Raw genomic sequence first — 26386 nt, 5'->3', positions numbered from 1 at the left:
TAATAATATTGAGTTTTTCAATCAGTGAACACAGTATCTCAATTTATTAGGTATACATGCATCTCTTTTGTGATTATTTTATAGTTTCAGCATGCATATCTTGTACATATCTTGTTAGGCATTAAGTATTTCATGTTTTTTATGCTGTTGTAAATGGTACTATTTTTAAAAATTTATTAAGGTTGCAGGAAATTTTATTGCTGGAAAGTTTGGTTTCCAACAATTGATCTTTTTTGCACCTTAATACTTTAACTCTGTGACCGTGAAGCCACACAACTCAGTTTGGGACTTGACCCACTGTCTTTTAATAAAAATCACATACCTGGTCTCAGGACCTACTGAAGTTTAGGTTCTTTATGTCTCTGCGCAGAAGGAATTCAGCGAGAGGCGAAGTAGATTTATTGAGAGAAATACACACTCCACAGAGAGAGTATGGGCCATCTCCGCAGGCGAGAGGCCCTGAAATATGGGGTGGTTAGTTTTTATGGGCTGGGTAATTTCATAGGCTAATGACTGGGAGGATTATTTCAACTATCTTGGAGAAGGGGGTGGGGATTTCCAGGAGTTGGGCCACTGCCCACTTTTTGGCCTTTTAGGGTTAGCCTTGGAACTGTCATGGCACCTGCGGGTGTGTCATTAGCATATGGCAGTGTGTTATAATGAGCGTATAATGAGACTCAAGGTTTACGGGAAGTTGAATCTTCTGCTATCTTGGACCTAGTTGGAGTTTTTTTTTTTCTTCCTTCCCACTCTGTGAGGCATGCGGAATCTTAGCTCCCCCACCAGGGGCCGAACCCGTGCCCCCTACAATGGGGGCATAGAGTCTCAACCACTGGCCAGTCAGGGAAGTCCGGACCTAGTTGGTTCTAATCAGTTTATGTCGTATCCTCAACGGCTGTCATTCCTTTGAAGGTTGTGCCCTGCCCCCTTCCCTCCTGTTTCAACCTTGCTAAACTCACTTGTTAGTTCTAGAAGTTCTGTAGATTCTTTGGGATTTTTTCATGTCCTCTGCAAATAGTAACAGTTTTATTTCTTTATTTCCAATCTCTATGCCTTTTATTTCTTTTTCTGGCCTTCTTGCACTTGCTAGGACTCCCAGGAGGATGTTGAATAGTAGTGGGAAGAGCAGACATGCCTTGTTGCCAACTTTACAGGGAAGGCGTTCTCTCACCATTAAGTATCTTTTCAGCAGCAAGGAGATAATCACATCAAATATAGTCAGTATAGGTACTGCAACAAAACATTAGGTTAACTTTACTTTTTTTGTCAGCCAAGGCAAAAATCACCGTGCATGATACTTAAGTTCCACTATAACTTCATCAATTGCAATGTGATATGAAAACATCTATGATTTCTATTGCTGACAAAGTCGCAAGGCACTGCTGATACTACTGTGTTTTTTGCCAACATATAATTGAAGGAAATGCTAAGTTTCAGCTAGAGGTTAGCTTAAGGATAAGTTTTTTCTATTCTAGGTCCGTGGTTAAAAACGTGCGCCAGGGGAGGAAAGCCAGAGTCCACAGAGAGGTGCGTTCTGGCTTCCTAGAGAGGAAGCTCGTGAAGCTTGGGCGTCGCAGCCGACGTAGTGACGCACTTCCGGTTACGCCGTACATTGCGCCTTTCCTGAGGTGAGTGTCGGGGCTACGCTCTTCACTCCCCTGGAGGAGGCTATCCCCTTAGTCCCTGATGCCGAGGTGGAGGGAGTCGGGCGGCGCCACCGGATCCGGGGAGCGAGGGCGTCCGCCGGGCAGTCCAGCCCGCCCTGGCGCCTTTTCCCCAGCCCGCTGCGGCCGCCTTAGGAAATGGAGGCTGGGTATGGAAAGGAGACGCCCTTTGACCCGCCACAGCCGCAGCTTCCCCTGCTCCCTGGGTCAACAACTACTTACTGAGCAGCTAAATGCCAGCTGCTCTTGTAGGTTCCCAGGATGTAGCTGCGAATGAGACGGCCGTGGGCCCCTCCCCCCAGGGAACTTTCAGTTTAATGGAAAGCCCCCTGTTAATCCAGTGCGATCGTTTCACTCCACCTGCGCCGAACCTTGTAGTTGCCGTCTGTTGCTTTTAGGATGAAGACGAAGTCCTTGACGTGCAGAGGCCATGCGGGACTTGGCCTCTTGCAACTTCTTCACCTTGGTGTTCAGCACACTTCCCTTGGCTCTGCTACAGTCTTCTTGGACTTTCATTTCGGGAACATGTTTTTGCACATGCTGTTACTTTTCGGAAAGATTCTTCTTTCAACCTAGTTAATTCCTATTCTTAAGCCTCCCCATCTAGGTTAAATTCTCCCTGGCACTAATCACGATTGTGGTCTTAAAGCTAACTATGAGAATCTTTGATTTCTTTAGTCTAAGCTTCGTGATGGAAGAGATCAAACCTTTCTCTCTCCACTGTTATCTCCTGTGTCTCATGCTTGGCCTGGAATGAAATAGATATGTGATAAATGTTTGTGGGGTGAAGAAAACATACATCAGTGTATTATCTCAAACTGGGAGAGGTGGTATACAAGAAAGGGAATACAGTGCTAGTGGAGTGTGTAACCCAGGGCCCCCGACCTGATCTGTGGAGACAGGTGGTGATCTGAAGGGTGAGCAGGCAGTTACCTAGATGAAGAGAGGTCAGGCTGCTGGAGAGTATTGCACACAGAGACCGTCAGTTCCAAAGGTTCTAAGGTTGGAGAAGAGTGGTTCATGCAGAGGAACAGTAGGTACAAAGATCCTGAATTAGCATAGTAGAGAAACTGAAAGAAGACCAGTATGGCTAAACTAATAGAAAGCAGGAGGGTGGCACAAGATGAGGCTAGCAGGAAATCGCAGCGTGCAATGAGTTTCGGAAGATGCTGGCTTTTTGGTAGAATATGACTGGTTAACAAGAATACAAAGTGTCTGTAGGGGATGATATAATTAAAGTAATAACCCAGACCTTTTGGCATGTTGTGTGGCCTCTTCAGGGTCCTTTGCTAATTTGTTTCTGGTTATCACTGTGTGTAGAGTGGGCTGATGATCATAAAAGATGCCTGCCCCAAGGTCCAAGAAAAGGAAACCTTACTCTAAGATTCTTTGATTTTGGGGGGGCTACTTTTACCTATTTTTCCATATTAACCTTAGAATCACTTTATCAAGTTCTAAAAAAGAAATATCCTGTTGGGATTACTATTGGAAGCACTTGGATGTAGTTATTAAAAGCTTGGCCTCTGGAATCTGACTTATCTGGTTTGGGATTCAAGTTCATCCATCCACTGGGTGACTGACCTTGGTAGAGAAAATTATTGTCTTAGACTTGTTTTCTTATTTGGAAAAAAGAAAAGGTTCAAAGGATTATTGTGGAGATTGAATGAGAGAATATGTATTTTTCCTCCAAAAACATATTTCTGTTTTTTTTTTTACCTTTTATGTTTCTCAGTAAACTTTTATTTTTAAAAATGAAGGTCTGGATTTCCTCTTGTTAGGGTTTGCTTTGAGTTTTCTGGTGTCTTTTGCTTGTTTTGCTCTTTGTGTATTCATGTTCCCCTGTACTCATGTCTTAGGACAGGCAGCATTGCATGATGTTGATAAGTACAGCCTATGGTGCTGAGGGCAAGTTACTTACCTTTCAAATTCTCAGTTTCCTCAGAATTCAAACTTCATGGCATACTGTGGATTAAAAGAGGAAATATTCATACACCGCTTACCAAGTGGCATTTAGTAAATGATTGCTACTGTTACCGGCAAGTTTGTTGTTTTAAAGGAGAGCCTTTGTGTGGGTTGGGCTCACTCTTGTTTCTCTTTGCTTCTTCCCTCAGCCCCTGCCCTTCATTGAGAGGAAGCCCAGGTGATGGCTGTCATGCCCCTGAGAGCCTGGCACCAGGTGAGCTGTGATTCCCTCAGGTCAGCCTTGGAGAGATCTGATTTGAAGGAAATGGGGGATGAGAGAGATGATTCTGGCAAAAGTCTTAGAGCCAAAGCAGTAGGAAGACCCTTGTTGATTCTCTTCAGTAGGACTGGATGCCAGGGAAAGCTGATGATGAGGGATTGAACAGCCAGAAGCCCAGCAAGTGATGGCTGGAGAGAGTGTCCTGGGCAGCAGAAGCCTAGGCTCCTGCGCTCTGAGGATCTCTGTTGAGCTAGATGGTTCCCAGGTTCAGTGGTTCCTCCTACAGAGGGACCTGTGAGAATGAAGGACTCAGGCTGGTGCTGTAGGTATTGATTACACAGTGAGAGTCATCGAGATTAGCGAGGTCACAAGGTTCTTGGGAAGTAGGGGCAGAGCGATGGCAGGAAGAAGACAAGAACAAGTGGGCTTGTCCCATTTATTAAAGAAGTTGAGGGCTTCCCTGGTGGCGCAGTGGTTGAGAGTCCACCTGCCAATGCAGGGGACACGGGTTCCTGCCCCGGGCCGGGAAGATCCCACCTGCTGCGGAGTGGCTTGGCCCGTGAGCCGTGGCCGCTGAAAAAAAAAAAAGAAGAAGTTGGCTTCAGAATCAGGGAAAATATATTTTCCTTGAGGTCAGTGCTGTTGGCTAATCAAGGCAGGGGGCTATAATAGGAAAAATCTGCACTAGGACAGAACACCTGAAGTGAGGGATCCCATAAAGCCTCAGTGGCTTTGTGGCCTTCAGCCAGTCACTTAACCTCTTTGCACCTTAACGTCATCTGTGAGGTGAACGTTAAGTACCTTACATTTGTGGGACAGGGAAATTGATTTCTTGAGTTGATTTTACTTTTTGAGACTGATGAGTTGCTGGGCGTTCCTTAATCATTTCCTTCTTCCTGGGACTTATTTATCCAGTAACTTATCAGCTATGAACTGTATCCTAAGCCCCAGTCCTGGATTTCTGGTATCTGGCAGGTCCTCTGCCTACTATCTCACCAAGACATTATCTTTCTTGTTGCTCCCGTCCTCTTCTGATCTTCTGTAAGTTGTTAGTGAGTTACTGGTATCACCGTGTCGCAATCCTGACCACTCAGTTTCTAGGTTGCTGAGTAATTGTTGACTCCCTTCCCCCTTGATACCACTTTCAGAGAGTTACCAGTCTCATTGCTTCTGCCTACTATCTCTTCCACTTGTCCCATCTTTTATATTGCCCTCATTCAGGGTTTGTCATTCCTTTTCTGGGATTTTGTTTGCAGAGTTTCCCAGCTAGTTTCTCTGTGTACAGTCTTGTGCTTTCCCATCACCAACTGTTACCTGATAGAGCTTGGTTTCCTGAGCTCGGATTTTACCCTGTAGTCCAGGGTTCTCAGACTTTGGTGTGCATCAGAATCACCTGGAGGGCTTATGGAAGCACAAATTGCTTTCGGATGGGGCCTGTGAATTTGCCTTTGCAACAAGTTCCTAGGTGATCCTGCTGCTGCTCTGGGGAACCACACTGGGAGAACCACTGTGGTAGTTAGTGGTGACTCATTCAAGGAAGTCCTTCAGTTGACTGAGTCAGTTTGTCATTTTAAGTTGTTGATTGTATGGCTGGCTGAGGATGGATTCAGAACAGGACAGGCCTGGAATTGGAGTTAAGTATCCCCAGCCCGTACTACTGTACTGATTGTACCATAGTGAAGAGGAGTCAGATTCCAGAAACATATAGACAATAAAATTGGCAGGATTTGATTACTGACTATTTATCGGAAATGAGTAGTGACTAGGGCACGTTAGTCTAGTATGAATTTCAATTTTCTAACTTAGGAGACTGGGATGGAATTCGCACTGTTAAATGAGAAACAACACTGTCGCTCCCTGTGCCAGTTAGTTATGTGAATTGAAAATAGAGTCAGTTTGGCAGGGGGCAGGAAAGGGGGATGCGTTTGGTGTTAGATGGGTCAGGTGTGTTAGGTCCCCCAGGGAGTCTGAGGCAGTGCTGGGGAGATCTGCAGCATCGTTGAGGTGTTGGAAGGTGGCAGGACATTCACTGCGCATTCAGGTAACCCGGTTTGATACCAAAGTCTGGGGAATGAATAAGAGTTTTATAAACCAGATCCTGAGCTCTCTGGGAAGGTAGAGTTGGGACCATCAGGGAAGGGAAGGGGTGACTGTTAAAAAAGCATGAGCCTTAGTTGGCAGAAACAATTACAGATTGTCTTTGAGGTATAAAGAAAAGCAGTTAAAAGAACTACCCAGCAGCAATTTGATTCCAGAAGCATCTTCTCCCAGGAAAACGCATCAGGAAGCAGAATAGACTGCCCCCGGCAGCACTGAGCTCTCTCTACTGGACATGCTTGAGCACAGGCTGTACAACCCCTTCTTCAAGCAACAGATGAGGGTTGGATGAGACCAGTCATCAAGGCAAAATGTGACTCTGTTCCTGTCATGTGGACTTGAGGTTTAGGGTAGAATGAGCGTGTGTGGGGAACAGATGGATTGACTGGGCACTTGGGGCAGTGAAGGGGGAACAGGTCAGTCCCGAGATGCCACCTCTGAGTGGTGTCTGGAGAGACTGAAGCTAATTGTTTCCTTGTAGTTGCAACAATAAAAGACAGTTTTATAAAATCAAAGAGATTTTGCTCTAGGAATATTAATTAATGGGAGACTTTCCAGGGTTTTCAAAATGTGTCGTGTTTTATGACACTAAATTTTGTGTTCAAATGGAAACTCTTCTGGTAGTGAGAGAAGTTCCAGATTTTTGGTTGTAGCAATAGTCATTTAACACTCAGTTCTTTCACATTTTCTCATTACTCATCCTTAATAAGACCCTTCCCTCATACTGTCCCCGGTACCCCACACTCTGGCCCTGAGCCAGAGAACTGGCTCTGGGGCAGCAGGAACCTCTTGTTTTAGGAGGTGGTGACCTTTGAGGACGTGGCTGTATACTTCACCAAGACAGAATGGGCTGGACTTTCTCCTGCACAGAGGGCCCTGTACAGAAGTGTGATGCTGGAGATTTATGGGAACTTGACGTCTCTGGGTAAGGCCACTTTTCTCCTGGGACTCAGATCTATGCTTTCCCATTTCCTTCCTTTTTTCCTCCTTATCAGCCGGAGGTGTGGTGTGGAAAAGGAGGAGTCATCTCTTATATCCTTCACTGATGGTTCTGGGACAGACCAAATGACCCACTTGAGAGCTTGCTGGGTAGGGACAAGTCTTGGGTCAGTTTGGTCTCAATATAGGGAATTGCTGTCGCCTGGTAAGAGTATGATCTGTCCTCCCAGGGGCTCTGCACAGTAAGGAATAAGTAGCATCCGTTGCCAGATAAGTTCTCAGCTTGTTGCTGTCTCCCTGTAGTCTAGGGAAAGGTATGACCCCTTCCCTGTGTTTGCATATGTCCTGCAGAATCACTAACTTACGTACTCTTACGTGTTGTTTTAGGAAGAGGTCACAAATGCTGTTTCCACTTGAGCAAAAATCTTGGCTTTCCCCAGTCCTGAGCCCTATTCTGTGGATCTATTTTATTCTCACTGAGACTCCTGAGCTTTTCCTTCTTTTGACACAGCAGACACAAGACTGAAAGGTGCCATTTTCTACCCCTTTTCAGGATACCCAGTTTCCAAACGTGCATTGGTCTCACTTCTGGAGAGAGGGAATTTGCCTTGGGGCCTGGAGACACGGGATGGTCCCCCTGCACGGGGGACCAAAGACATCTGTAAAAGTAAGTGAGGCAGGTTTAGGAACAGCAGCTACAGAGCTTTACAGAGCAGTATATTTTAAAATGAACCATGCTGGGAAGGATTTAAATAAAACAGATGATTTCTCAAAATAGGTAAACTATGAAACCATTTCCACCAATCTTAATTCTTCCTAACATATTTCCATTAACACATCTCATAATTCTCGAATCTATTGCTCCTTTCTTCTTTTTTAGTTAAAAAAATGTTTTTTATTGAAGTGTAATTGACATAACAAATTAGTTTCAGGTATACAAATAATGATTTGATAGTTGTATACGTTGCGTTAATGATCACCACAAGAAGTCTAGTTAACGACTGTCCCCTTACATAATTACAGATTTTTTTTTCTTCCAGTGAGAACTTTTGATTTACTCTCAGCAACCTTCCAATATGCAGTACAGTATTGTTAACTCTAGTCACCATGCTGTACATTACACTCCCACGACTCATTTTATAACTGGAAGTTTGTACCTTCACCTGTGTCTCTCACTCCCTACCCCTGCCTCTAGCAACCACCAACCTGTTTTCTGTAACTGTGAGCTTGGTTTATTTGTTTTTGTGTGTGTGGTTTCTTTTTTTTAGATCTTAGATATAAGTGAGATTATACTGTATTTGTTTTTCTTTGTCTGACTTATTTCACTTAGCGTAATGCTCTCGAGGTCCATCGATGTTGTCACAAATCGCAAGATTTCCTTCTTTTTTTATGGCTGAATTAACATTCTTCTGTGTGTGTGTGTATGTATGTATCAATCACATTTTCTTTATCCATTCAGCCATCAGTGGACACTTAGCTTGCTTCAGTATCTTGGCTATTATAAATAATGCTGCAATGAACATAGAGGTGCATATATATCTTTTCTAGTTAGTGTTTTCATATTCTTTGGTTAAATACCAAGTGTTTTCATTCTCTTTGGAATTCCTGGATCACATGGTAGTTCTCTTTTTAATTTTTTTTTTTTTTTGAAAGCTTCTTTCTTTCTTTCTTTCTTTCTTTTTGGCTGTGTTGGGTCTTCGTTTCTGTGCTAGGGCTTTCTCCAGTTGCGGCCAGCGGGGGCCACTCTTCATCGTGGTGCACGGGCCCCTCACTGCCGCGGCCTCTCTTGTTGCAGAGCACAAGCTCCAGATGCGCAGGCTCAGTAGCTGTGGCTCACGGGCCTCGTTGCTCCGCGGCATGTGGGATCCTCCCAGACCAGGGCTCGAACCCTTGTCCCCTGCATTGGCAGGCAGATTCTCAACCACTGCGCCACCAGGGAAGCCCCTCTTTTTAATTTTTTGAGGAACCTCCATACTGTTTTCCATGGTGGGTGTACCAATTTACATGCCCATCAACATTGCACAGGGGTTCCCTTTTCTCCACATCCTTGCCAGCACCTTATTTCTTGTCTTTTTGATAATAGCCATTCTAATCAGTGTGAGGTGATATCTCATTGTGGTTTTGATTTGCATTTCCCTGATGATTAGTGATGTTGAGCATCTTTTCACATGCCTGTTGGCTGGCTGTCTTCTTTGGAAAAATGTCTGTTCAGATCTTCTTATTTTTGGTTTTTTTGGGGGGTTTTATTTTTGCGGTACGCGGGCCTCTCACTGTTGTGGCCTCTCCCGTTGTGGAGCACAGGCTCCGGACGCACAGGCTCAGCGGCCATGGCTCACGGGCCTAGCCGCTCTGCGGCATGTGGGATGTTCCTGGACCGGGGCACGAACCCGTGTCCCCTGCATCGGCAGGTGGACGCTCAACCACTGCGCCACCAGGGAAGCCTCTTCTTATTTTTTAATTGAATTGTTTGGGGGTTTTTTGCTGTTGAGTTTTATGACTTCTTTATATATTTTGGGTATTAACCCCTTATCAGATATATGGTTTGCAAATATTTTCTCCTGTTCATAGGTTGCCTTTTCAGTTTGTTGGTTTCCTTTGCTGTGCAGAAGCTTTTTAGTTAAATGTAGTCCCACTTGTTTATTTTTGCTTTTGTTGCTTTTGCTTTTTCTGTCAGGTTCAAAAAATCATCTCCTAGACCCATGTCAGGAGGTTACTGCCTATGTTTTCTTCTAGGAGTTTTATGGTTTCAGGTCTTACTTATGTTCAAGTTTTTAATCCATTTTGAGTTAATTTTTGTGTCCATTGCTCCTTTCTGAGTTTCATCATTGCCTGTCTCAGAGGCCCTCCTTCCTTGGATGGGATAGATTTATTCAGGAGCAGTTTTTGAGCACTTGCCATGTGCCAAGCTTTGTTTTAGAAGCTCTGGAGGATACAAGTTATGGAGACAGATGTTTAGAGCTGCAAAATGTGTGTCAAGTGCTGTTGTTGATATATAGGCAGTGGGCTGTGAAGCATAGCAGGAGGAGAGGTTAGAGTAATTTCAGTTTAGAAGCTCAGGTGATGCTCCTTCAGTGGCAGGGCCATTTGTTCTGAGTTCAACAGATAAGAATGGGTTGCAGATGGGAAAAAAAGGAAGGTAGTCTGGTGGAAGGGAATAGAAGATCCACTGCAATTTCTGGCATAATATCTGACAGAGACTAGTATCTGAAATATATAAACAACTTTCCATCTCAACTGTTCTCTGCTTTTGAATATTTGGCACTTTCATTTTATTAGTCTTGTCTCAATAGCAGGCTGATGCTGGGAGTTTTAGTAATCTCTAAAATCTCTATCCAGTACTCCCCCCTTATCTGTGGGGCATACATTCTAAGACCCCCAGTGGGTGCCTGAAACTGTGGATAATACTGAACCCTGTGTAGTTGTCCCTGGGTATCTGTCGGGGATTGGCTCCAGGACCCCTGTGGATACCCAAATCTGCAGATGCTCAAGTCTCATACATAAAATGGCATAATACAGTAGGCCTCCTGTAACTGCGGGTTCTTCATTCGTGGATACAGAGGACCAACTGTGTATATGCCATGTCTTTTTTCCATACATACCTATGATAAAGTTTAATTTATAAATTAGGCACAGCAAGAGAATATCTAAGTTGCCAGCATCAGTCCTCTTGCACTTTGGGGCCATTATGAAGTAAAATAGGGGTTACTTGAACACAAGCACTGCAATACCGCAATGGTCAAATCTGATAACTGAATCAGCTACTGAGTAATAGGCAGGTAGCATATACAGAGGGATGATTTACATCTGATCAGAGTGGGATGGCTCAAGTTTTCCTCATGCTACTTAGAACAGTGCACAATTTAAAACTCAAGAATCGTTATTTCTGGAATTTTCCATTTAATATTTTCAGACCGTGGTTGACAAGGAAACAGAAACTACAGAAAGGGAAACTGCAGATAAGGGGGGATGACAATAATTTTCAGTGTTCTTTTGTTTTCTAGTATAATCCTCAGGTGGCATTTTTGTTTTCTGTTTGTTGTCAGATGCCGGGATCAACACTGACAGTGAGTTAACACCAACATGGGGAGTTTCTGAAGAAAGAGATATGATGATGTTACATGGGCCACAGAAGAATGTTCTTAAGAGAAACAGCTTCCTAGAAACATGTGAACTGGAGAAGCACCAGGAAATCCCTACAGTGAAAAATATTAGAGGAAAGGTTCCAAGAATCCACTATGATAGGAAACCCTTCAGATGTGAGGAATGTGGAAAATGCTTCAGCTATTTTTCTTACTATGTTAGACACCAGAGAATCCACACTGGGGAGAAACCCTTTGAGTGTAATGAGTGTGGAAAAGCCTTTAATGGCAATTCTTCATTAATTCGACATCAGAGAATCCACACTGGAGAGAAACCCTATCAGTGTGAAGAGTGTGGGAGAGCCTTTAATGATAATGCAAATCTGATCAGGCATCAGAGAATCCACAGTGGGGACAGACCCTATCTCTGCAAGGAGTGTGGAAATGGTTTCACCAGTAGTTCTGAGTTTGTCATACACCAGAGAATTCACACTGGGGAGAAACCCTATGAGTGTAATGAGTGTGGAAAAGCTTTTGTTGGTAATTCACCACTGCTGCGACATCAGAAAATCCACACTGGAGAGAAACCTTATGAGTGTAATGAGTGTGGCAAAAGCTTCGGACGGACTTCTCATCTTAGTCAGCATCAGCGTATCCACACAGGGGAAAAGCCTTATTCTTGTAAAATATGTGGGCAAGCCTTCAATTTTCATACAAAACTAACTCGGCACCAGCGAGTCCACAGTGAGGTGAAACCCTTTGACTGTGTAGATTGTGGAAAAGCCTTTAGTGCTCAGGATCAATTAAAAAGGCATCTAAGAATCCACATTCAGGAGACTTCCTATGTGTGTGATGAGTGTGGAATAGTCTTTACTAGCAAAAGAAATCTGCTTCAGCATCAAAGAGTCCATACTAGAGAGAAATCCTGTGAATATGTCAAGTATGAAAAAACCTTTAGGACTTCTTCCCAGCTAGATCATATCCACCCTGGAGAGAAGCCAGTGCTGGATGTTGGATGTTTTGGCCTCCCAGAATTTTTTACCCCCTTTTACTGGTAATAGTACACTAAATTTCCTTTTGGATTCTGTCTTCCACTCAGGGGTAGAATTTGTGACACAGCCCCAGCTCAGCTGCAGATTCCTTCCCTCAAGCTATAGCTATTGGTTCAGATGTCAGGAGATAACCCAAGATAGTCCAGTTAGAATCCCAGACTTGGCAAGAGTTAATAACCTTGTAAATGGTGAGTGTGGCCCTGGCACAACAACCAGATGGCAGACTGTGGCCTGGCAATCCTTTCGCCTTCCAGTTGTTAACAAACTTTTGACACTCCTACTCATTAAGATCTTAATCACTCATGCTCGTTAAGCAGCTGGGCCTCCTAATGGACAGTTTCACGGTGGCTGAATGGTATTGGAGAGCCACGTGCACCCATGTGGACTTTGGAAAGCCTGCCAATTATGAATTCCGTGGTATTGAATAATCCTCGAACCTCCCAGTACTTCACTGAACAAGAATTTTCTACCACCCTTAGCATTTGGTGTCTGCTCTTTGTCGTGGAGAGAGGAGACTGGAAAAATGAGCAACGTTTGTTCTTTGGCAGTGGTTGATTAATGTGGCTGGGGGGCAGGCATGAATCCCCAGGAACAAGAGTGAGGTCTGTGTGCCTTCCTAGGGCACATGAGCTATTCTGGGCCAGTCTCTGAGATGCAAGGACCTTGCATCTTAGATGGCTGGCTGCAGCCCCTGACCCTAAGTGAATCCCTTTCTACCTTGTGCTCCAGATTCTGTGCTGTGCAGTGGGTGGTCAGTGACAGGGAATCTGCTGCTTTCACTGAGCCAGCATCTGTCCTCATGTCCAAGTGCAGCACCTCAGCTTTCCTTTGGGAGCTACATCTTACCTGCTTCCAGTCCAAATAGTTTCAGAGGGCTGACCCCACATTCCACCCACCTGGCCGATCCCCCCCGCTGACCCCACATTCCACCCACCTGGCCGATCCCACCTTCCATTCTCTGATTGCTGTGATCAGTGCAAGGATGAGAATGTTATCCAAGCCAGGCCAAAGGCATTCCAAGCCATGAGTTTTCAGGGAAGCCTACTGAAGGAGAAACCATTCCCAGTATGGACTTTGAGCTTGTGTCATCTTGGAGTTGCTGGATGCAATGAGAGAAACTGTGCCTGTGAATGGGACCACAAGGCACTCAGTAGGCTGATGGTCAGAGAGGGACCAGGTCACACTACAAGCATGTGAGCCCTTGGACCTCACACCTCTGAACCCAGTTTTCAACTTGTCTCGTAAGGATTAATTTCTGTCATTTAAAATATTTATTTTACTTGAGTAAGCGTGTCTAGTCCCTTGTAATCAAATAAGTCCTGACACATCAGGATCATTTTTTAAATTTTATTTATTTACTTTTGGCTGCATTGGGTCTTCATTGTTACATGTGGGCTTTCTTTAGTTGCGGTGAGTGAGGGCTGCTTTTCATTGCGGTGCATGAACTTACTGCAGTGGCTTCTCGTTGCGGAGCACAGGCTCTAGGCGTGTGGGCTTCAGTAGTTGTGGCACTCGGGCTTCAGTAGTTGTGGCTTGCAGGCTCTAGAGCGCAGGCTCAGTAGTTGTGGCACATGGGCTTAGTTGCTCCACAGCATGTGGGATCTTCCCGGACCAGGGCTCAAACCCATGTCTCCTGCATTGGCAGGCAGATTCATAACCACTGCGCCACCAGGGAAGCCCACATCAGGATCATTGATTCCTGAGACTCCCTCTGGCATGGTGTCCTCATTGGGCGGGGCATGTCTGGGGAAGATAAAGACACTGGGTGGAGTCAGATTTAAGGGGAGCTGCCAGACAACTCTGTCCCTGTTTTCTCTGTGTCCCAGGAGAGGGAAATCCCAGAACACAGAGAGGAGAACTAGCAAAGAGAAAGGGTCACAGGATGGTTAATTGGTCTGCTTGTATTTTCCATATTACATGGGGTGTTTTGCACCTGTTGAAATCATCCAGAACATCTGCCAGAAACTCCTGACAGTCTATATACTTACTGGACTCCTACACTAAAATAATCCATGAAAATCTATCAACGTATTTTACCTCTAACAACTGGCGATTCTCTAAGGACAAATATCTTCAGACTTCCAACAGAGTCAGTTGCATTTATTGCCAGGCAACTTTTATCAACCTCATTGCTTTTTTGTTTTTAAAAGCCCCTCTTTCTCTTCCCCAGAAATTCTTTTGTTAAAGCAGGAAGGTAGATAGATGTGAGCAGAGAAAGGGGGGCATGGGCCAGATGGCAGGAAACCATGCGTCTTGTAAAAGGTGGGGGTGGGGTCCTTGGAACCTCCAAACTGGCAGGAAACCATACATTTTGGGATAAGTGTCCTGGAGGCAAAGAAAGGTAGGAAAAGGCGGGAATCTGGTGTCCGAATGTAACCTTTTGCTCATTATGCTCTTATTACAATAAAATTAGCCTTGCAGATAAGAAGTACCCATCATGCACAGAAGCCGTGACACTTCTGATCAAGGCTAAATAAGGACAAAAATTCCTCCTCCTCCCGGGAAGGTGGAGCTGGGGTGAAAATCAGGGAATATGACCCCCAAATCCCTCCCTCCCCAATGAACATTACACCCCACGTAACCGGCTTGCTGAAAAAACTCAGGGCAGCTACTCACCTGAGCCTGCCCGCTCTCCCCAAGAGCGTACTGTAGCTTAAATAAATCCTCACTTTACTTTCTTGACCTCCCTGTCTCATCTCTGAATTCTGCCTGGGATGAGGCAAGAGCCTTTCACTTTCAGGGTTACCTGAATCTGTGTCTCCCAAACAGCAATTCTTAAGACCCCAAATAAATTCTTTTCCTGTTTGTTGTCTCCTGCATTATGTTATTTTTTTTTTGGTTGACACACTTAGCAATATATATGTAGAGTCATCTCTGTCTTTGCTTGGGCTTGTGGTTCGTTTCTTTCTATTGCTAAATTGTATTCCATTGCATATATAGGAGAGGAAAAATAATTTTTCCTCTACCCTTCTTTGTTCTTGGTTCAGATCCCACCCTGTAACGACCTCATAAAAATCAACTTCTAATGGGTTTATATTGTTCCATGTTGGCAGTTTTAAAAAAATTAATCAGCCAAAAATAATTCTTATATCAAACAGGCATATTTGGGGGTCCATATGCTCTTACCCTTGACATGTAGGTGCCCCAATAATCTTATGCATTCATCTACAGAAGAACATCCTAATATCTTTAAGCTTTTAGCCATTATGAATAGAACTTGTGTATAATTTTATGGTAGTTTTTGTTGGAACATAGTTTTTCAAAGCAGTTGTCTAAATACTAGAGGTCTGATTTTTCTATCCCATGCTAAGACTTTTTTAGTTTTGGAAAAAACTGCCAAACTGTCTTCCAGAGTGATTGTACCTGTACACCAGCAGAGAAGGAAAGTTCCTGTCGTTCTTCCCCCAGTTGATATTGTCATTTTTTGGAGTGAGCAGTCCAAATAGGTGTGCAGTGCTAGCTCATTGTTGTTTTCATTTGTATTTCCCTAATGGTATATGATGAGTATATTCTTGTATGCCTGTTTACACTCTGTATATCTTCTTTGGCCAGGAGTCTGTTCTGATCTTTGCCCATTTTTAATGAGGCTTTTTGTTCTAGGGTTCTTGGGAAAATTTGATTATAAATCCTTTATTAGCTATGTGCTTGGCAAATATTTTTCTCTCAATTTGTGGTTTTTCTAATTTTATAAAATCCACATTATTAACTTTTGTTGATAGGCTTTTGGTGGTGTGTGTTAAGTCATCTCCACACCCAAGGTCCTGTAGATTTTTTTTCCATTTTCTTCTAGAACTTTTATAGTTTTGTAATTTAAGTTTGTGGACAATTTTGGGTGAGTTTGGGTATAAGTTGTAAAGTTTGTGTCAATATTCATTTCATTCCATGTGTTTTCTAATTAATTACCTGGAGAGTAGTGTCCAGTTTTCCCAATACCATTTTTTCAGGGGACTGTCCTTTCCCTGTTGTATGTTCTTGGCCCTATTGTCATGAATTAACTAACCACACACATGTGGGTTTATTGCTGGGCTCTCTATTCTGTTCCTTTATTCCGTGTGTCTGTGTTTGTGACAGTTCCACACTGTTTTGGTTACCTTAGTTCTGTGATACAGTTTGAAGTCAGAGGGGGAGATGCCTCCAACTGTTTTCTTTTTTCTCAGAATCCCTTTGGCCATTCAGGGTCCTTTGTGGTTCCATACAAGTATTATTATTTCTAGTTTTATGAAAAACACCATTGGAAATTTAATCAAGATTGCATTGAATCTGTAGATGGCTTTGGGTAGAATGGACATTTTAGTAATAGTAATTCTTCCAATCCATGAGCACAGAATATTTTTCTATTTATTTGTGTCTTCTTCCATTTTTAAAATCAGTGCTTTATAGTTTTCTGAGTACAGGTCTCTCATGTCCTTGGTTAATTTATTCCTAGGTATTTTGTTCTTTCTGATGAAGTTATAAATGGGATTTTCTTAATGTCTCTTTCTAGTGGTTCATTATTTTTTTTTTTAAAGGTTAGACTTTATTTCATTACCTAGATACTATTTTTATTCCCTGGGAATTGTTAATGGGCTTTGCCAGTGACAGTTACATCTTTAGGGTACTTTACAGTTTACTCTTACATTTATTTTTTTTATTTTTTATTCTTTTTTGCGGTACGCAGGCCTCTCACTGTTGTGGCCTCTCCCGTTGCGGAGCACAGGCTCCGGACCCGCAGGCTCAGCGGCCATGGCTCACGGGCCCAGCCTCTCCGCGGCATGTGGGATCCTCCCGGACCGGGGCACGAGCCCGCGTCCCCTGCATCGGCAGGCGGACCCTCAACCACTGCGCCACCAGGGAGGCCCCTAGTGGTTCATTATTAGTGCATAGATACTTAACTGATTTTTGTATATTGATTTTATAGTCTGCAACTTCACTAAATTTTATTCCAACAGGGTTTTTTTTTGTGTGGAGTGATGTGGAAAGTTGTAATTCTAAAATCCCACTGTTGTCTACTGTATCCCAGGTCATCCATAACACCCAAGACATGGTGGCTCCTAGTGTAATCTTCTTACGGTGTCTCTTAATATCATGTGGACTCCTACAAGGCCAATCAACATCACAACTTTTGTTGAACTGAATCTGGGTAAGTCTTGGCATTTATAATGAAGTTCGATGTGTTCTGTTTTTCTGGCATGGTATTGACATGGTTGTTTTGAAAAGTACTTTACTTTCTAGTAATTTCACACATACAGAAAATTTTCCACAAAGGTAAAAAGTATTCACATTTGCCACTTCACACAAAATACTCCAGTGTGTTTTACCCAAAACAGGGATACTCTCCCTGAAAACCAGCACATAACCTCCAAATCAAGATATTATATGGTACCCACATTATAATTTAATCCACAAGCCCACTTTAACTTTCACCAGCTGTCCAAATGTTTGAAAGTATCTTTTTCCATTCTGATCCAGTTTTCTTTTTTTTGGAATGATTACTTAGATTTTCCCTTATTTTTATAAACTTAATGGGTTTAAGGCACACAAGACAAGTATGTGATCAGGGTGGCCTTTTCTGTATGGATTTTTTCAGTACGGATTTTTTCAGTACGGATGTTTTCAGTGTTCATCCATGTTATAACACTTATCAGTACTTAATTCATTTTTCCCCACTGTTATTAAAAATACATGACATGACATTTACCATTTAAATATTTTAAGTGTACAGTTCTGTGGCATTAGCTACCTTCATACTGTTGTACAAATATCCTCACCATCCATGTCCAGAACTTTAAAATTTTTCTCAAGTGAAACTCTGTATCCATTCACTCACAGCCCTCCACCCCTGGAAACCACATTCTTTTTGTCTCTGAATTTGACTTCTCTGGACTGACTTATTTCACTCAGCATGGTGACTTCAAGGTTCATCCATGTTGTGGCATGAATGAGAATTACTTTAGCTTTAAAGGCTGAATCATGTCCTATTGTATTTATTCGTTCATACCATATTTCGTTTACTCATTCATCTGTTCATGGGTACTTGGGTTTCTGCCACCTTTTGGCTACTATGAATAATGCTGCTATGAATATGGTTGTACAAATATCTGTTTCAGTTTCTGCTTTCAAATATTTTGAGTATATATACTGAAGTAGAATTGACAGATCATATATTAATTGTCTGTTTAAGTTTTTGAGGATCTACCATATTGTTTTCCACAGTGGCACCACCATTTTACTTTATTCCTTTATATGGTATAGGTTAGTGTATGGATTTACCCATTTTATTTATCCATTCACCCTTTGAAGGACATTTTGCTTGTTTCTACCTTTTGGCTATTGTGAACTGCACTGCTATGAATATTTGTGTACAAGTTTTTGTTTGCACACCTGTTTTTATTTTTTAATTTATTTTTTATTGAAGTATAGTTGATTTACAATGTGTTAATTTCTGCTATACAGCAGTGATTCAGTTATACATATATATTTTTAAAAAAATATTCTTTTCCATTATTGTTTATCATAGGATACTGAATAGTTCTCTGTGCTATACAGTAGAACCTTGTTTATCCATTCGATATATAATAGCTTACATCTGCTCACCCCAACCTCCCACTCCATCCTTCCCCCACCCCCCTCCCCCTTGGCAACCACAAGTCTGTTCCTCATGTCTTGTGAGTCTGTTTCATAGATAGGTTCATTTGGGTCATATTTTAGATTCCACATATAAGTGATATCATATGGTATTTGTCTTTCTGACTTACCTCACTTAGTATGATAATCTCTAGTTGCATCTGTGTTGCCGTAAATGGCATTATTTCATTCTTTTTTATGGCCGAGTAGTGTTCCATTGTGTATGTGTATCCCATCTTCTTTATCCATTCATCTGTCGATGGACATTAAGGTTGTTTCCATGTCTTGGCTGTTGTGAATAGTGCTGCTGTGAACATAGGGGTGCATGTATCTTTTTGGATTAGAGTTTTGTCTGGATATATGCCCAGGAATGGGCTTGCTGGATCATATGCTAGTTCTATTTTTAGTTTTCTAAGCAACCTCCATACTGTTCTCCATAGTGGCGCACCAACTTACATTCCCACCAACAGTGTAGGAAGGTTCCCTTTTCTCCACATCCTCTCCAACATTTTGAATACCTGTTTTCAAGTTTTTGGGGTCTATAGGAGTGGAGTTGTTGTACCATATGATAATTGTATTTTTATCTTTTATTGGAAATGCCAAACTATTGTACACATAAGCTGCACCATTTTCCATTTCCACAAGCAATGTTGGGTTTCAATTTCTCTACAGTGTTAACATTTGTTAATTTCTGTTTTTTGATTATAATCATTTTAGTACGTGTGAAGGAGTACTGAATTATGGTATTACTTTGCATTTCCATCACAACAACTGATGTTTTACACCTTTTCACGTGCTTGTTGATTATTTGCTTTTCTTGTCTGGAGACAGGTCTATTCAAGTCATTTTCCATTTTAAAATTTGTGTTGTCTTTTTATTGATGTTTTGTAAACATTCTTGATATATTCTGAAGAACAGATTCTTGTCTGATACAATACAATGTGCAAATATTTTCTTCCTTTCTGCTGGCTGTGTTTTCACTTTTTGAATATCATCTTTTGATGCACAAAAGTTTTTTAAATTGAGGAAATATAATCTATCCATTATTGCATGGTTTTGTAACCTTCTGCCTTTGCTTATCTGTAACTTCCGATTCCAAATGTAAGATGCCAGCCTACCACCTCTGTCCTACATTGAATTCACTGCTTGCTGCCTTTAGATTACAGATATAGTAGTTTTACTATTGTTAGCTATTACCACCATGGGAAAGAACTTACAGAGTCCAGTATTTATGTATGGCACATTTTGCCTTTGCTCTACAGGGTCCATTTATTTCCATAGTTACTTAAGTCAGTACCTTTTAGCCTACCAACAGTGAGGTTTTTTCGTACATTTCTAAATCAGTTAGATTCTTTGTCACATCTGTATTTCATCCTGTGACACTCCCATATCCTAAATAAATTGGATTATGACTTACTTGTTGGGTTGTAAAAACCCATGGATTTAGATTAATGCATAGTGGCAAGTATCCATCACCAAAGTACCATATAGAACATTTCAACCCCCACACCATAACTTGTTTACCGTCTTTTTTTTAAAAATAAATTTATTTATTTTATTTTTGGGTCTTCGTTGCTGTGCGCAGGCTTTCTTTAGTTGCAGTGAGCAGGGGCTACTCTTCATTGCAGTGCACGGGTTTCTCATTGCAGTGGCTTCTCTTGTTGCAGAGCACAGACTCTAGGCGCACAGGCTTCAGTAGTTGTGGCTCGCGGGCTCTAGAGCGCAGGCTCAGTAGTTGTGGCACACAGGCTTAGTTGCTCTGTGGCATGTGGGATTTTCCTGGACCAGGGCTCGAACCCGTGACCTCTGCATTGGCAGGCAGATTCTTAACCACTGCACCACCAGTGGGAAGCCCTACCATCTTTGTTTTGCCTATTCCCAAATGTCATATAAGTGGGGTCATACAGTGTGTACCTCCTCAGACTGGATTCTTTCACTTAGCAATACTGTATACGTGTAAGATTAATCCATGTTTTTTGCAAGGGTTGATGGTTTATTCCTTTCTATGTCTGAATAGTATTCCGTTGCATGTGTATGAGAGGAAAAATAATTTTCCCTCTACCCTCCTAGGTTCTTGGTTGAGAAGTGCCCCCCATAACAAAAGATTACCATCAGAAAAACAAAGAGAAGTTTAATAACATTTGTACTTCCTATATGCATGGGCGATGCCCAGGAAAAGTTAGTCCCTGAAATGGCCTAAGTCATCACCTTAAATACCATCTTCACCTAAAAACAAAAGAAGGGCTTCCCTGGTGGCGCAGTGGTTAAGAATCCGCCTGCCAATGCAGGGGACACGGGTTTGAGCCCTGGTCCGGTTAAATCCCACATGCTGCAGAACAGCTAAGCCCGTGAACCACAACTACTGAAGTCCGTGAGCCTAGAGCCCGTGCTCTGCAACAAGAGAAGCCACCACAATGAGAAGCCCGTGCACCACGACGAAGAGTAGCCCCTGCTGGCTGCAACTAGAGAAAGCCCACGCACAGCAATGAAGACCCAATGCAGCCAAAAATAAATAAATTAAAATAAATTAAAATTTAAAAATAATAAAAATTAAAAAAGAAAACAAGGATATGGTTGATACGCAGATTTAAGTCCCGGCCTTCTCCACTGATAAGTGTTTCATGAGATTTAGTCATCTGTCTATTCCTGGTACAGAGAGGGAGACAACTTTTTAACTGGAGATTTCCCTTATAAATGTAAATTTCCTTCACAAAAGTGTAATCTTTTTTTTTGCGGTACGCAAAAAAGTGGCCTTTTTTTGAGGCCACTGCTGTGGCCTCTCCAATTGCGAGGCACAGGCTCCGGACGCGCAGGCTCAGTGGCCATGGCTCACGGGCCCAGCTGCTCTGCGGCATGTGGGATCTTCCCATACCGGGGCACGAACCCGTGTCCCGTGCAGCGGCAGGCGGACTCTCAACCACTGCGCCACCAGGGAAGCCCCAAAAGTGTAATCTTGACTTGGTTTTCAGAAATCATCTTTTTTAAAAACAATCAATCAAGCCAAAATAATCCTTACACCAAACAGGCATATTTTGGGGTAGCATATTGTTCCCCCAACATGGATGTACCCCAGTTTTCTTATGTGTTCATCTGTTGAAGGGCACACTGATTTAAGTTTTTAGCCGTTCTGAATAGAGATGCTATGCTTAACTGCATCCTCGTTTTTGTGTGGACCTAGTTCTGCAGAGCAGTTGTCTAAATACTGGAGGCAGGATGTTGGCTCTTTAGGTGAGATTTGCTTAACTTTGGAAAAATCTTCCAAAAATGCCTTGCAGAGTAGCTGTATATTCATCTTACTGGCAGTGAAGTATTGCTCCCATTGTTCCTCACACTCCATCAATTGGTAGTGTCTTTTTTTTTTTTTTTGGAGTTCAGCAGTTTTAATAGTTGTGCAGTGCTATCTCATTGCCTTAATTTGTAAGTCCCTAATGATATATGATGTTGAGTATATTTTTGTATGCTTACTATCTACTTTGGCCAGGTCTCCATTCAGATTTTACCCATTTCTAATGGGGTTGTTTGTTCTATAGTTCTTGATATAATTTGAGTACAAATCCTTTATCAGATAAGTGTTTTGCAAATCTTTTTCTTTCCATTTGTGGCTTGTCATGGGATTTGGGGCTCCATTTGAGTTTGAATTTTCAAATTTAGTGGATTCATGAGACCTGCCAGCTGAGAGCAGGGCCTCCAGTGGAAGGTAAGTGGCTGAGGCTTGCACTTCCCAAATGGCCACCAGGTGGAGCCAAGTCCGCCTCTCTGACTTTCAAGGCTAGTGCGTGTTCAGCTGGAGGACTTGATTCCATGCAGCTGACCAGGGCTTTGGCTTCCGGACGATGACTGGCTGAGTCAACACAGACAGAAGTTTGGTCTCCTCCGGACATACTAGTCCGTGCAGACAGGAGCCAGTGTCTTCAGGACCTGCTGGGAGGCACCGCCGCAGGAGTAAAAGGTAAAGAAAAAGTGGGGAGAAGCTTCCTGTATGTGGCTGACTGCTGAAAGGGGGTCTGTTTTCAGAGAAGCCAGCAGACAATGGGCTTGATGTGGAAAACTGTGGATTTCAGGTCATTTTGGGTGTAGTGTAGACAGTTTCCAGTGTCTTTCTTTGGTGTGTGGTATCTAGTTTTTTTGGCATCAGTTTATTGAGGGGACTTTACCCCAGTGTATGTCCTTGGCAGCTTTGTCATAAATTAAGTGACCACATACATGTGGGTGTGTTTCTGGGTTCTCTGTTCTGTTCCTCTGGTACGTGTGCCTGTTTTTATGCCAATTCCACAGTTTTGGTTCCTGTAGCTTCACAGTGTAGTTAGAAGTCAGGGAGCGAGTTGACTCCAGCTGTGCTCTCTTCCTTAGGATTGCTTTGGCTATTTGGGGTCCTTTTTGGTTCCACACAGGATAGATAGGATTGTTTGTTCTGTTTCTGTGAAAAATGCCACTTTAATTATGTTAGAGATTGAATTGAATGTGTACGCTGCTTTGGAGGGATGAACGTTTTAAGAATATTCTTCCAGTGCCTGATCACAGAATATTTTTATCTGTGTCTCCTTCGGTTTCTTTATTAGTGTCTTACAGTTTTCATTGTGCAAGTCTTTCACATCATTGGTTAAATCTATACCTAGGTATTTTGTTCTTTTTGATGCAGCTGTAAATGGGGTTGTTTTCTTAATTTTTCTTTCTGATACTTACTAGTGTATAGAAACTCAACTGATTTTTGTGTATTGGTTTTGTATCATGCAACTTTACTAAATTCATGTATTACTTGTAACTTTTGGCAGTTTTTTTTTTTTTTTTTTTTCAGAATGGATTTTAAGTTTATTTTTCTTGGCTTTCATTATCCCAAAAACATTTTCCATTTTTCTGGAGTCTTTATTATCTCTTGGGTTTTCTTTTGCAATTTTCTGAATACAACTTCTTGTTTACACACTAAACAGTCTGAAACTTGTGCAATAGAACTAACCACTCAGTCCCGGGAAGCACCCTCTTCAGTATGTTATCTGGTGTCAGAACCTCGCTTGGCGTGGGAACAGCCTCAGCTGATGGAGACCAGTGGCTGCACCTTCAGTATTCACTCAGCTGGGAAGATGAACGAATCCAAGGGGCTTCGTCTCACTCTTCACTTGGGGGAATGGACCATGTGGGTGGGGAGAGGACCAATTTATATCAAGCCATTTATCTAAAGAGTCATCCATGGGAACCTGCACTAACCAAGGCCCCATTTGTGACTGGCTCCAGTAAGGCCTGAGCACATGGGGGGCCTGGGGCCCAGAAAAGGTGCCTGGTATCTCACACCAGGTACCTTAATTCCTTTTTTTTTTTTTTTTTTTTTCCTCTGGTGATTCTTTTTTTTTTTTTTTTTTTTTAATTTTATTTTCTTTTTTTGCTTTATAACAAATTTAATCAGTTATACATATACATATGTTTCCATATCCCCTCCCTTTTGCGTCTCCCTCCCACCCTCCCTATCCCACCCCTCCAGGCGGTCACAAAGTACCGAGCTGATCTCCCTGTGCTATGCGGCTGCTTCCCACTAGCTATCTACCTCACGTTTGGTAGTGTATATATGTCCATGCCGCTCTTTCACTTTGTCACAGCTTACCCTTCCCCCTCCCCATATCCTCAAGTCCATTCTCTAGTAGGTCTGTGTCTTTATTCCAGTCTTACCCCTATGTTCTTCATGACATTTTTTTTTCTTAAATTCCATATATATGTGTTAGCATACAGTATTTGTCTTTCTCTTTCTGACTTACTTCACTCTGTATGACAGACTCTAGGTCTATCCACCTCATTACAAATAGCTCAATTTCATTTCTTTTTATGGCTGAGTAATATTCCATTGTATATATGTGCCACATCTTCTTTATCCATTCATCCGATGATGGACACTTAGGTTGTTTCCATCTCCGGGCTATTGTAAATAGGGCTGCTATGAACATTTTGGTACATGTCTCTTTTTGAATTATGGTTTTCTCAGGGTATATGCCCAGTAGTGGGATTGCTGGGTCATATGGTAGTTCTATTTGTAGTTTTTTAAGGAACCTCCATACCGTTCTCCATAGCGGCTGTACCAATTCACATTCCCACCAGCAGTGCAAGAGTGTTCCCTTTTTTCCACACCCTCTCCAGCATTTATTGTTTCTAGATTTTTTGATGATGGCCATTCTGACTGGTGTGAGATGATATCTCATTGTAGTTTTGATTTGCATTTCTCTAATGAGTAAAGATGTTGAGCATCCTTTCATGTGTTTGTTGGCAGTCTGTATATCTTCTGTGGAGAAATGTCTATTTAGGTCTTCTGCCCATTTTTGGATTGGGTTGTTTGTTTTTTTGTTATTGAGCTGCATGAGCTGCTTATAAATTTTGGAGATTAATCCTTTGTCAGTTGCTTCATTTGCAAATACTTTCTCCCATTCTGAGGGTTGTCTTTTGGTCTTGTTTATGGTTTCCTTTGCTGTGCAAAAGCTTTGAAGTTTCATTAGGTCCCATGTGTTTATTTTTGTCTTTATTTCCATTTCTCTAGGAGGTGGGTCAAAAAGGATCTTGCTGTGATTTATGTCATAGAGTGTTCTGCCTATGTTTTCCTCTAAGAGTTTGATAGTGTCTGGCCTTACATTTAGGTCTTTAATCCATTTTGAGCTTATTTTTGTGTATGGTGTTAGGGAGTGATCTAATCTCTTGGCAGTTTGATGTGGAAAATTGTAATTCAAAAATCCCTTTGTTTCTACCACATCCCAGGTCATCCACAACCCCCAAGACACAGTGACTGCTAATAATATAATCTTCCCACAGCACCTCTTAATAATACATGATTCCTACAAGAGCAATTAGCTTAACCATTTTGGGTGAAATGTATCTGGGTAGGGCTTCGCCTCATCATGAAGTTTGATGTCTTATCTGTTCTTCTGGCATGGTGTTGACATGTTTTGAAAAGTTATTTACTTTCTACTAACTTCCAACATACAGAAAACTTGCAGTGGCAGTACAATGTACTCTTTATCTGTAAGTTCAGATTCCCCAGTCATCACTGTTTTACCACATATGCCAATTTCAATGACTGCTTCCATTGTGTTCCACCCCAAAAAGGGACACTGTCCCAGGGAACACCCCTATAACCCCCATATGAGAAATCATTACGGTTTTCACCTTCTAATCCAATCCACTGGCTCCACTTTCACTTCCATCACCTGCCCCAAAGCATGAAAATGTCTTTTTCCATTCTGACCCAGTTTTCTTTTTCTGGAAGCAATCTTGAGACTTCCCCTTGTTTTCACAGCCTTGATGGATTTAAATCACACAAGATGAGTATGATCTGGGTGGCCTTTTCTGCATAGCTTCTTTCTCTTAGGATGTTTTCAATGTTCATACATGTTGTAACTTGTATCAGTACTTCATTCACATTTTCCATTGTGATTAAATATTGAACATAACATTTACCACTTAAACCATTTAAAATATATAGTTCTATGACATTCACATTTATATTATTGTACAAATATCCTCACCATCCATCTCCTGTACTTGTTTTTTTCCAAGTGAAACTGCATCCATTAACTAACTCCCTTCAATCCTTGTCAACCACATTCTACTTTCTGTCTCTGAATTTCACTTCTCTGGATACCTCATAGAAGTGGGATCATATAATATTCGTCCTTTTGTGACTGGGTAATTTCACTTAGCATAATGACTTTAAGGCTTATACATGTTGTAGCATGTGTCTGAATTTCCTTAGTTTTTAAGGCTGAATAATGTACCTTTGTGTATATTATCACATTTTGC

At 42.1% G+C, this 26386-nt stretch overlaps 1 protein-coding gene across 14 annotated transcripts in view; it reads left to right on the top strand.

Moving 5' to 3' along the window:
• Window positions 1-26386, top strand: part of ZNF19 (zinc finger protein 19) — a 56072-nt gene that overhangs the window by 13879 nt on the left and 15807 nt on the right. For 6 of the 14 annotated variants that reach the window (XM_082608253.1, XM_082608252.1, XM_082608249.1 and 3 more), the window contains 6 exons: window positions 1476-1628; window positions 3776-3840; window positions 6742-6868; window positions 7436-7549; window positions 10926-12015; window positions 17013-17132. In XM_082608253.1, coding sequence (XP_082464379.1) covers window positions 3808-3840; window positions 6742-6868; window positions 7436-7549; window positions 10926-12015; window positions 17013-17052 — 1404 coding nt within the window. In that variant the 5' untranslated portion in view covers window positions 1476-1628; window positions 3776-3807 and the 3' untranslated portion in view covers window positions 17053-17132. The other 8 variants (XM_082608254.1, XM_082608247.1, XM_082608243.1 and 5 more) reach the window with 8 other exon arrangements.

Source organism: Mesoplodon mirus (genome assembly GCF_964341445.2).
Source record: "Mesoplodon mirus genome assembly, chromosome: 19".
NCBI lineage: Eukaryota > Metazoa > Chordata > Mammalia > Artiodactyla > Ziphiidae > Mesoplodon > Mesoplodon mirus.
The sequence above is the reverse complement of the archived record's forward strand: the minus strand, read 5'-3'. Positions and strand labels throughout refer to the sequence as shown.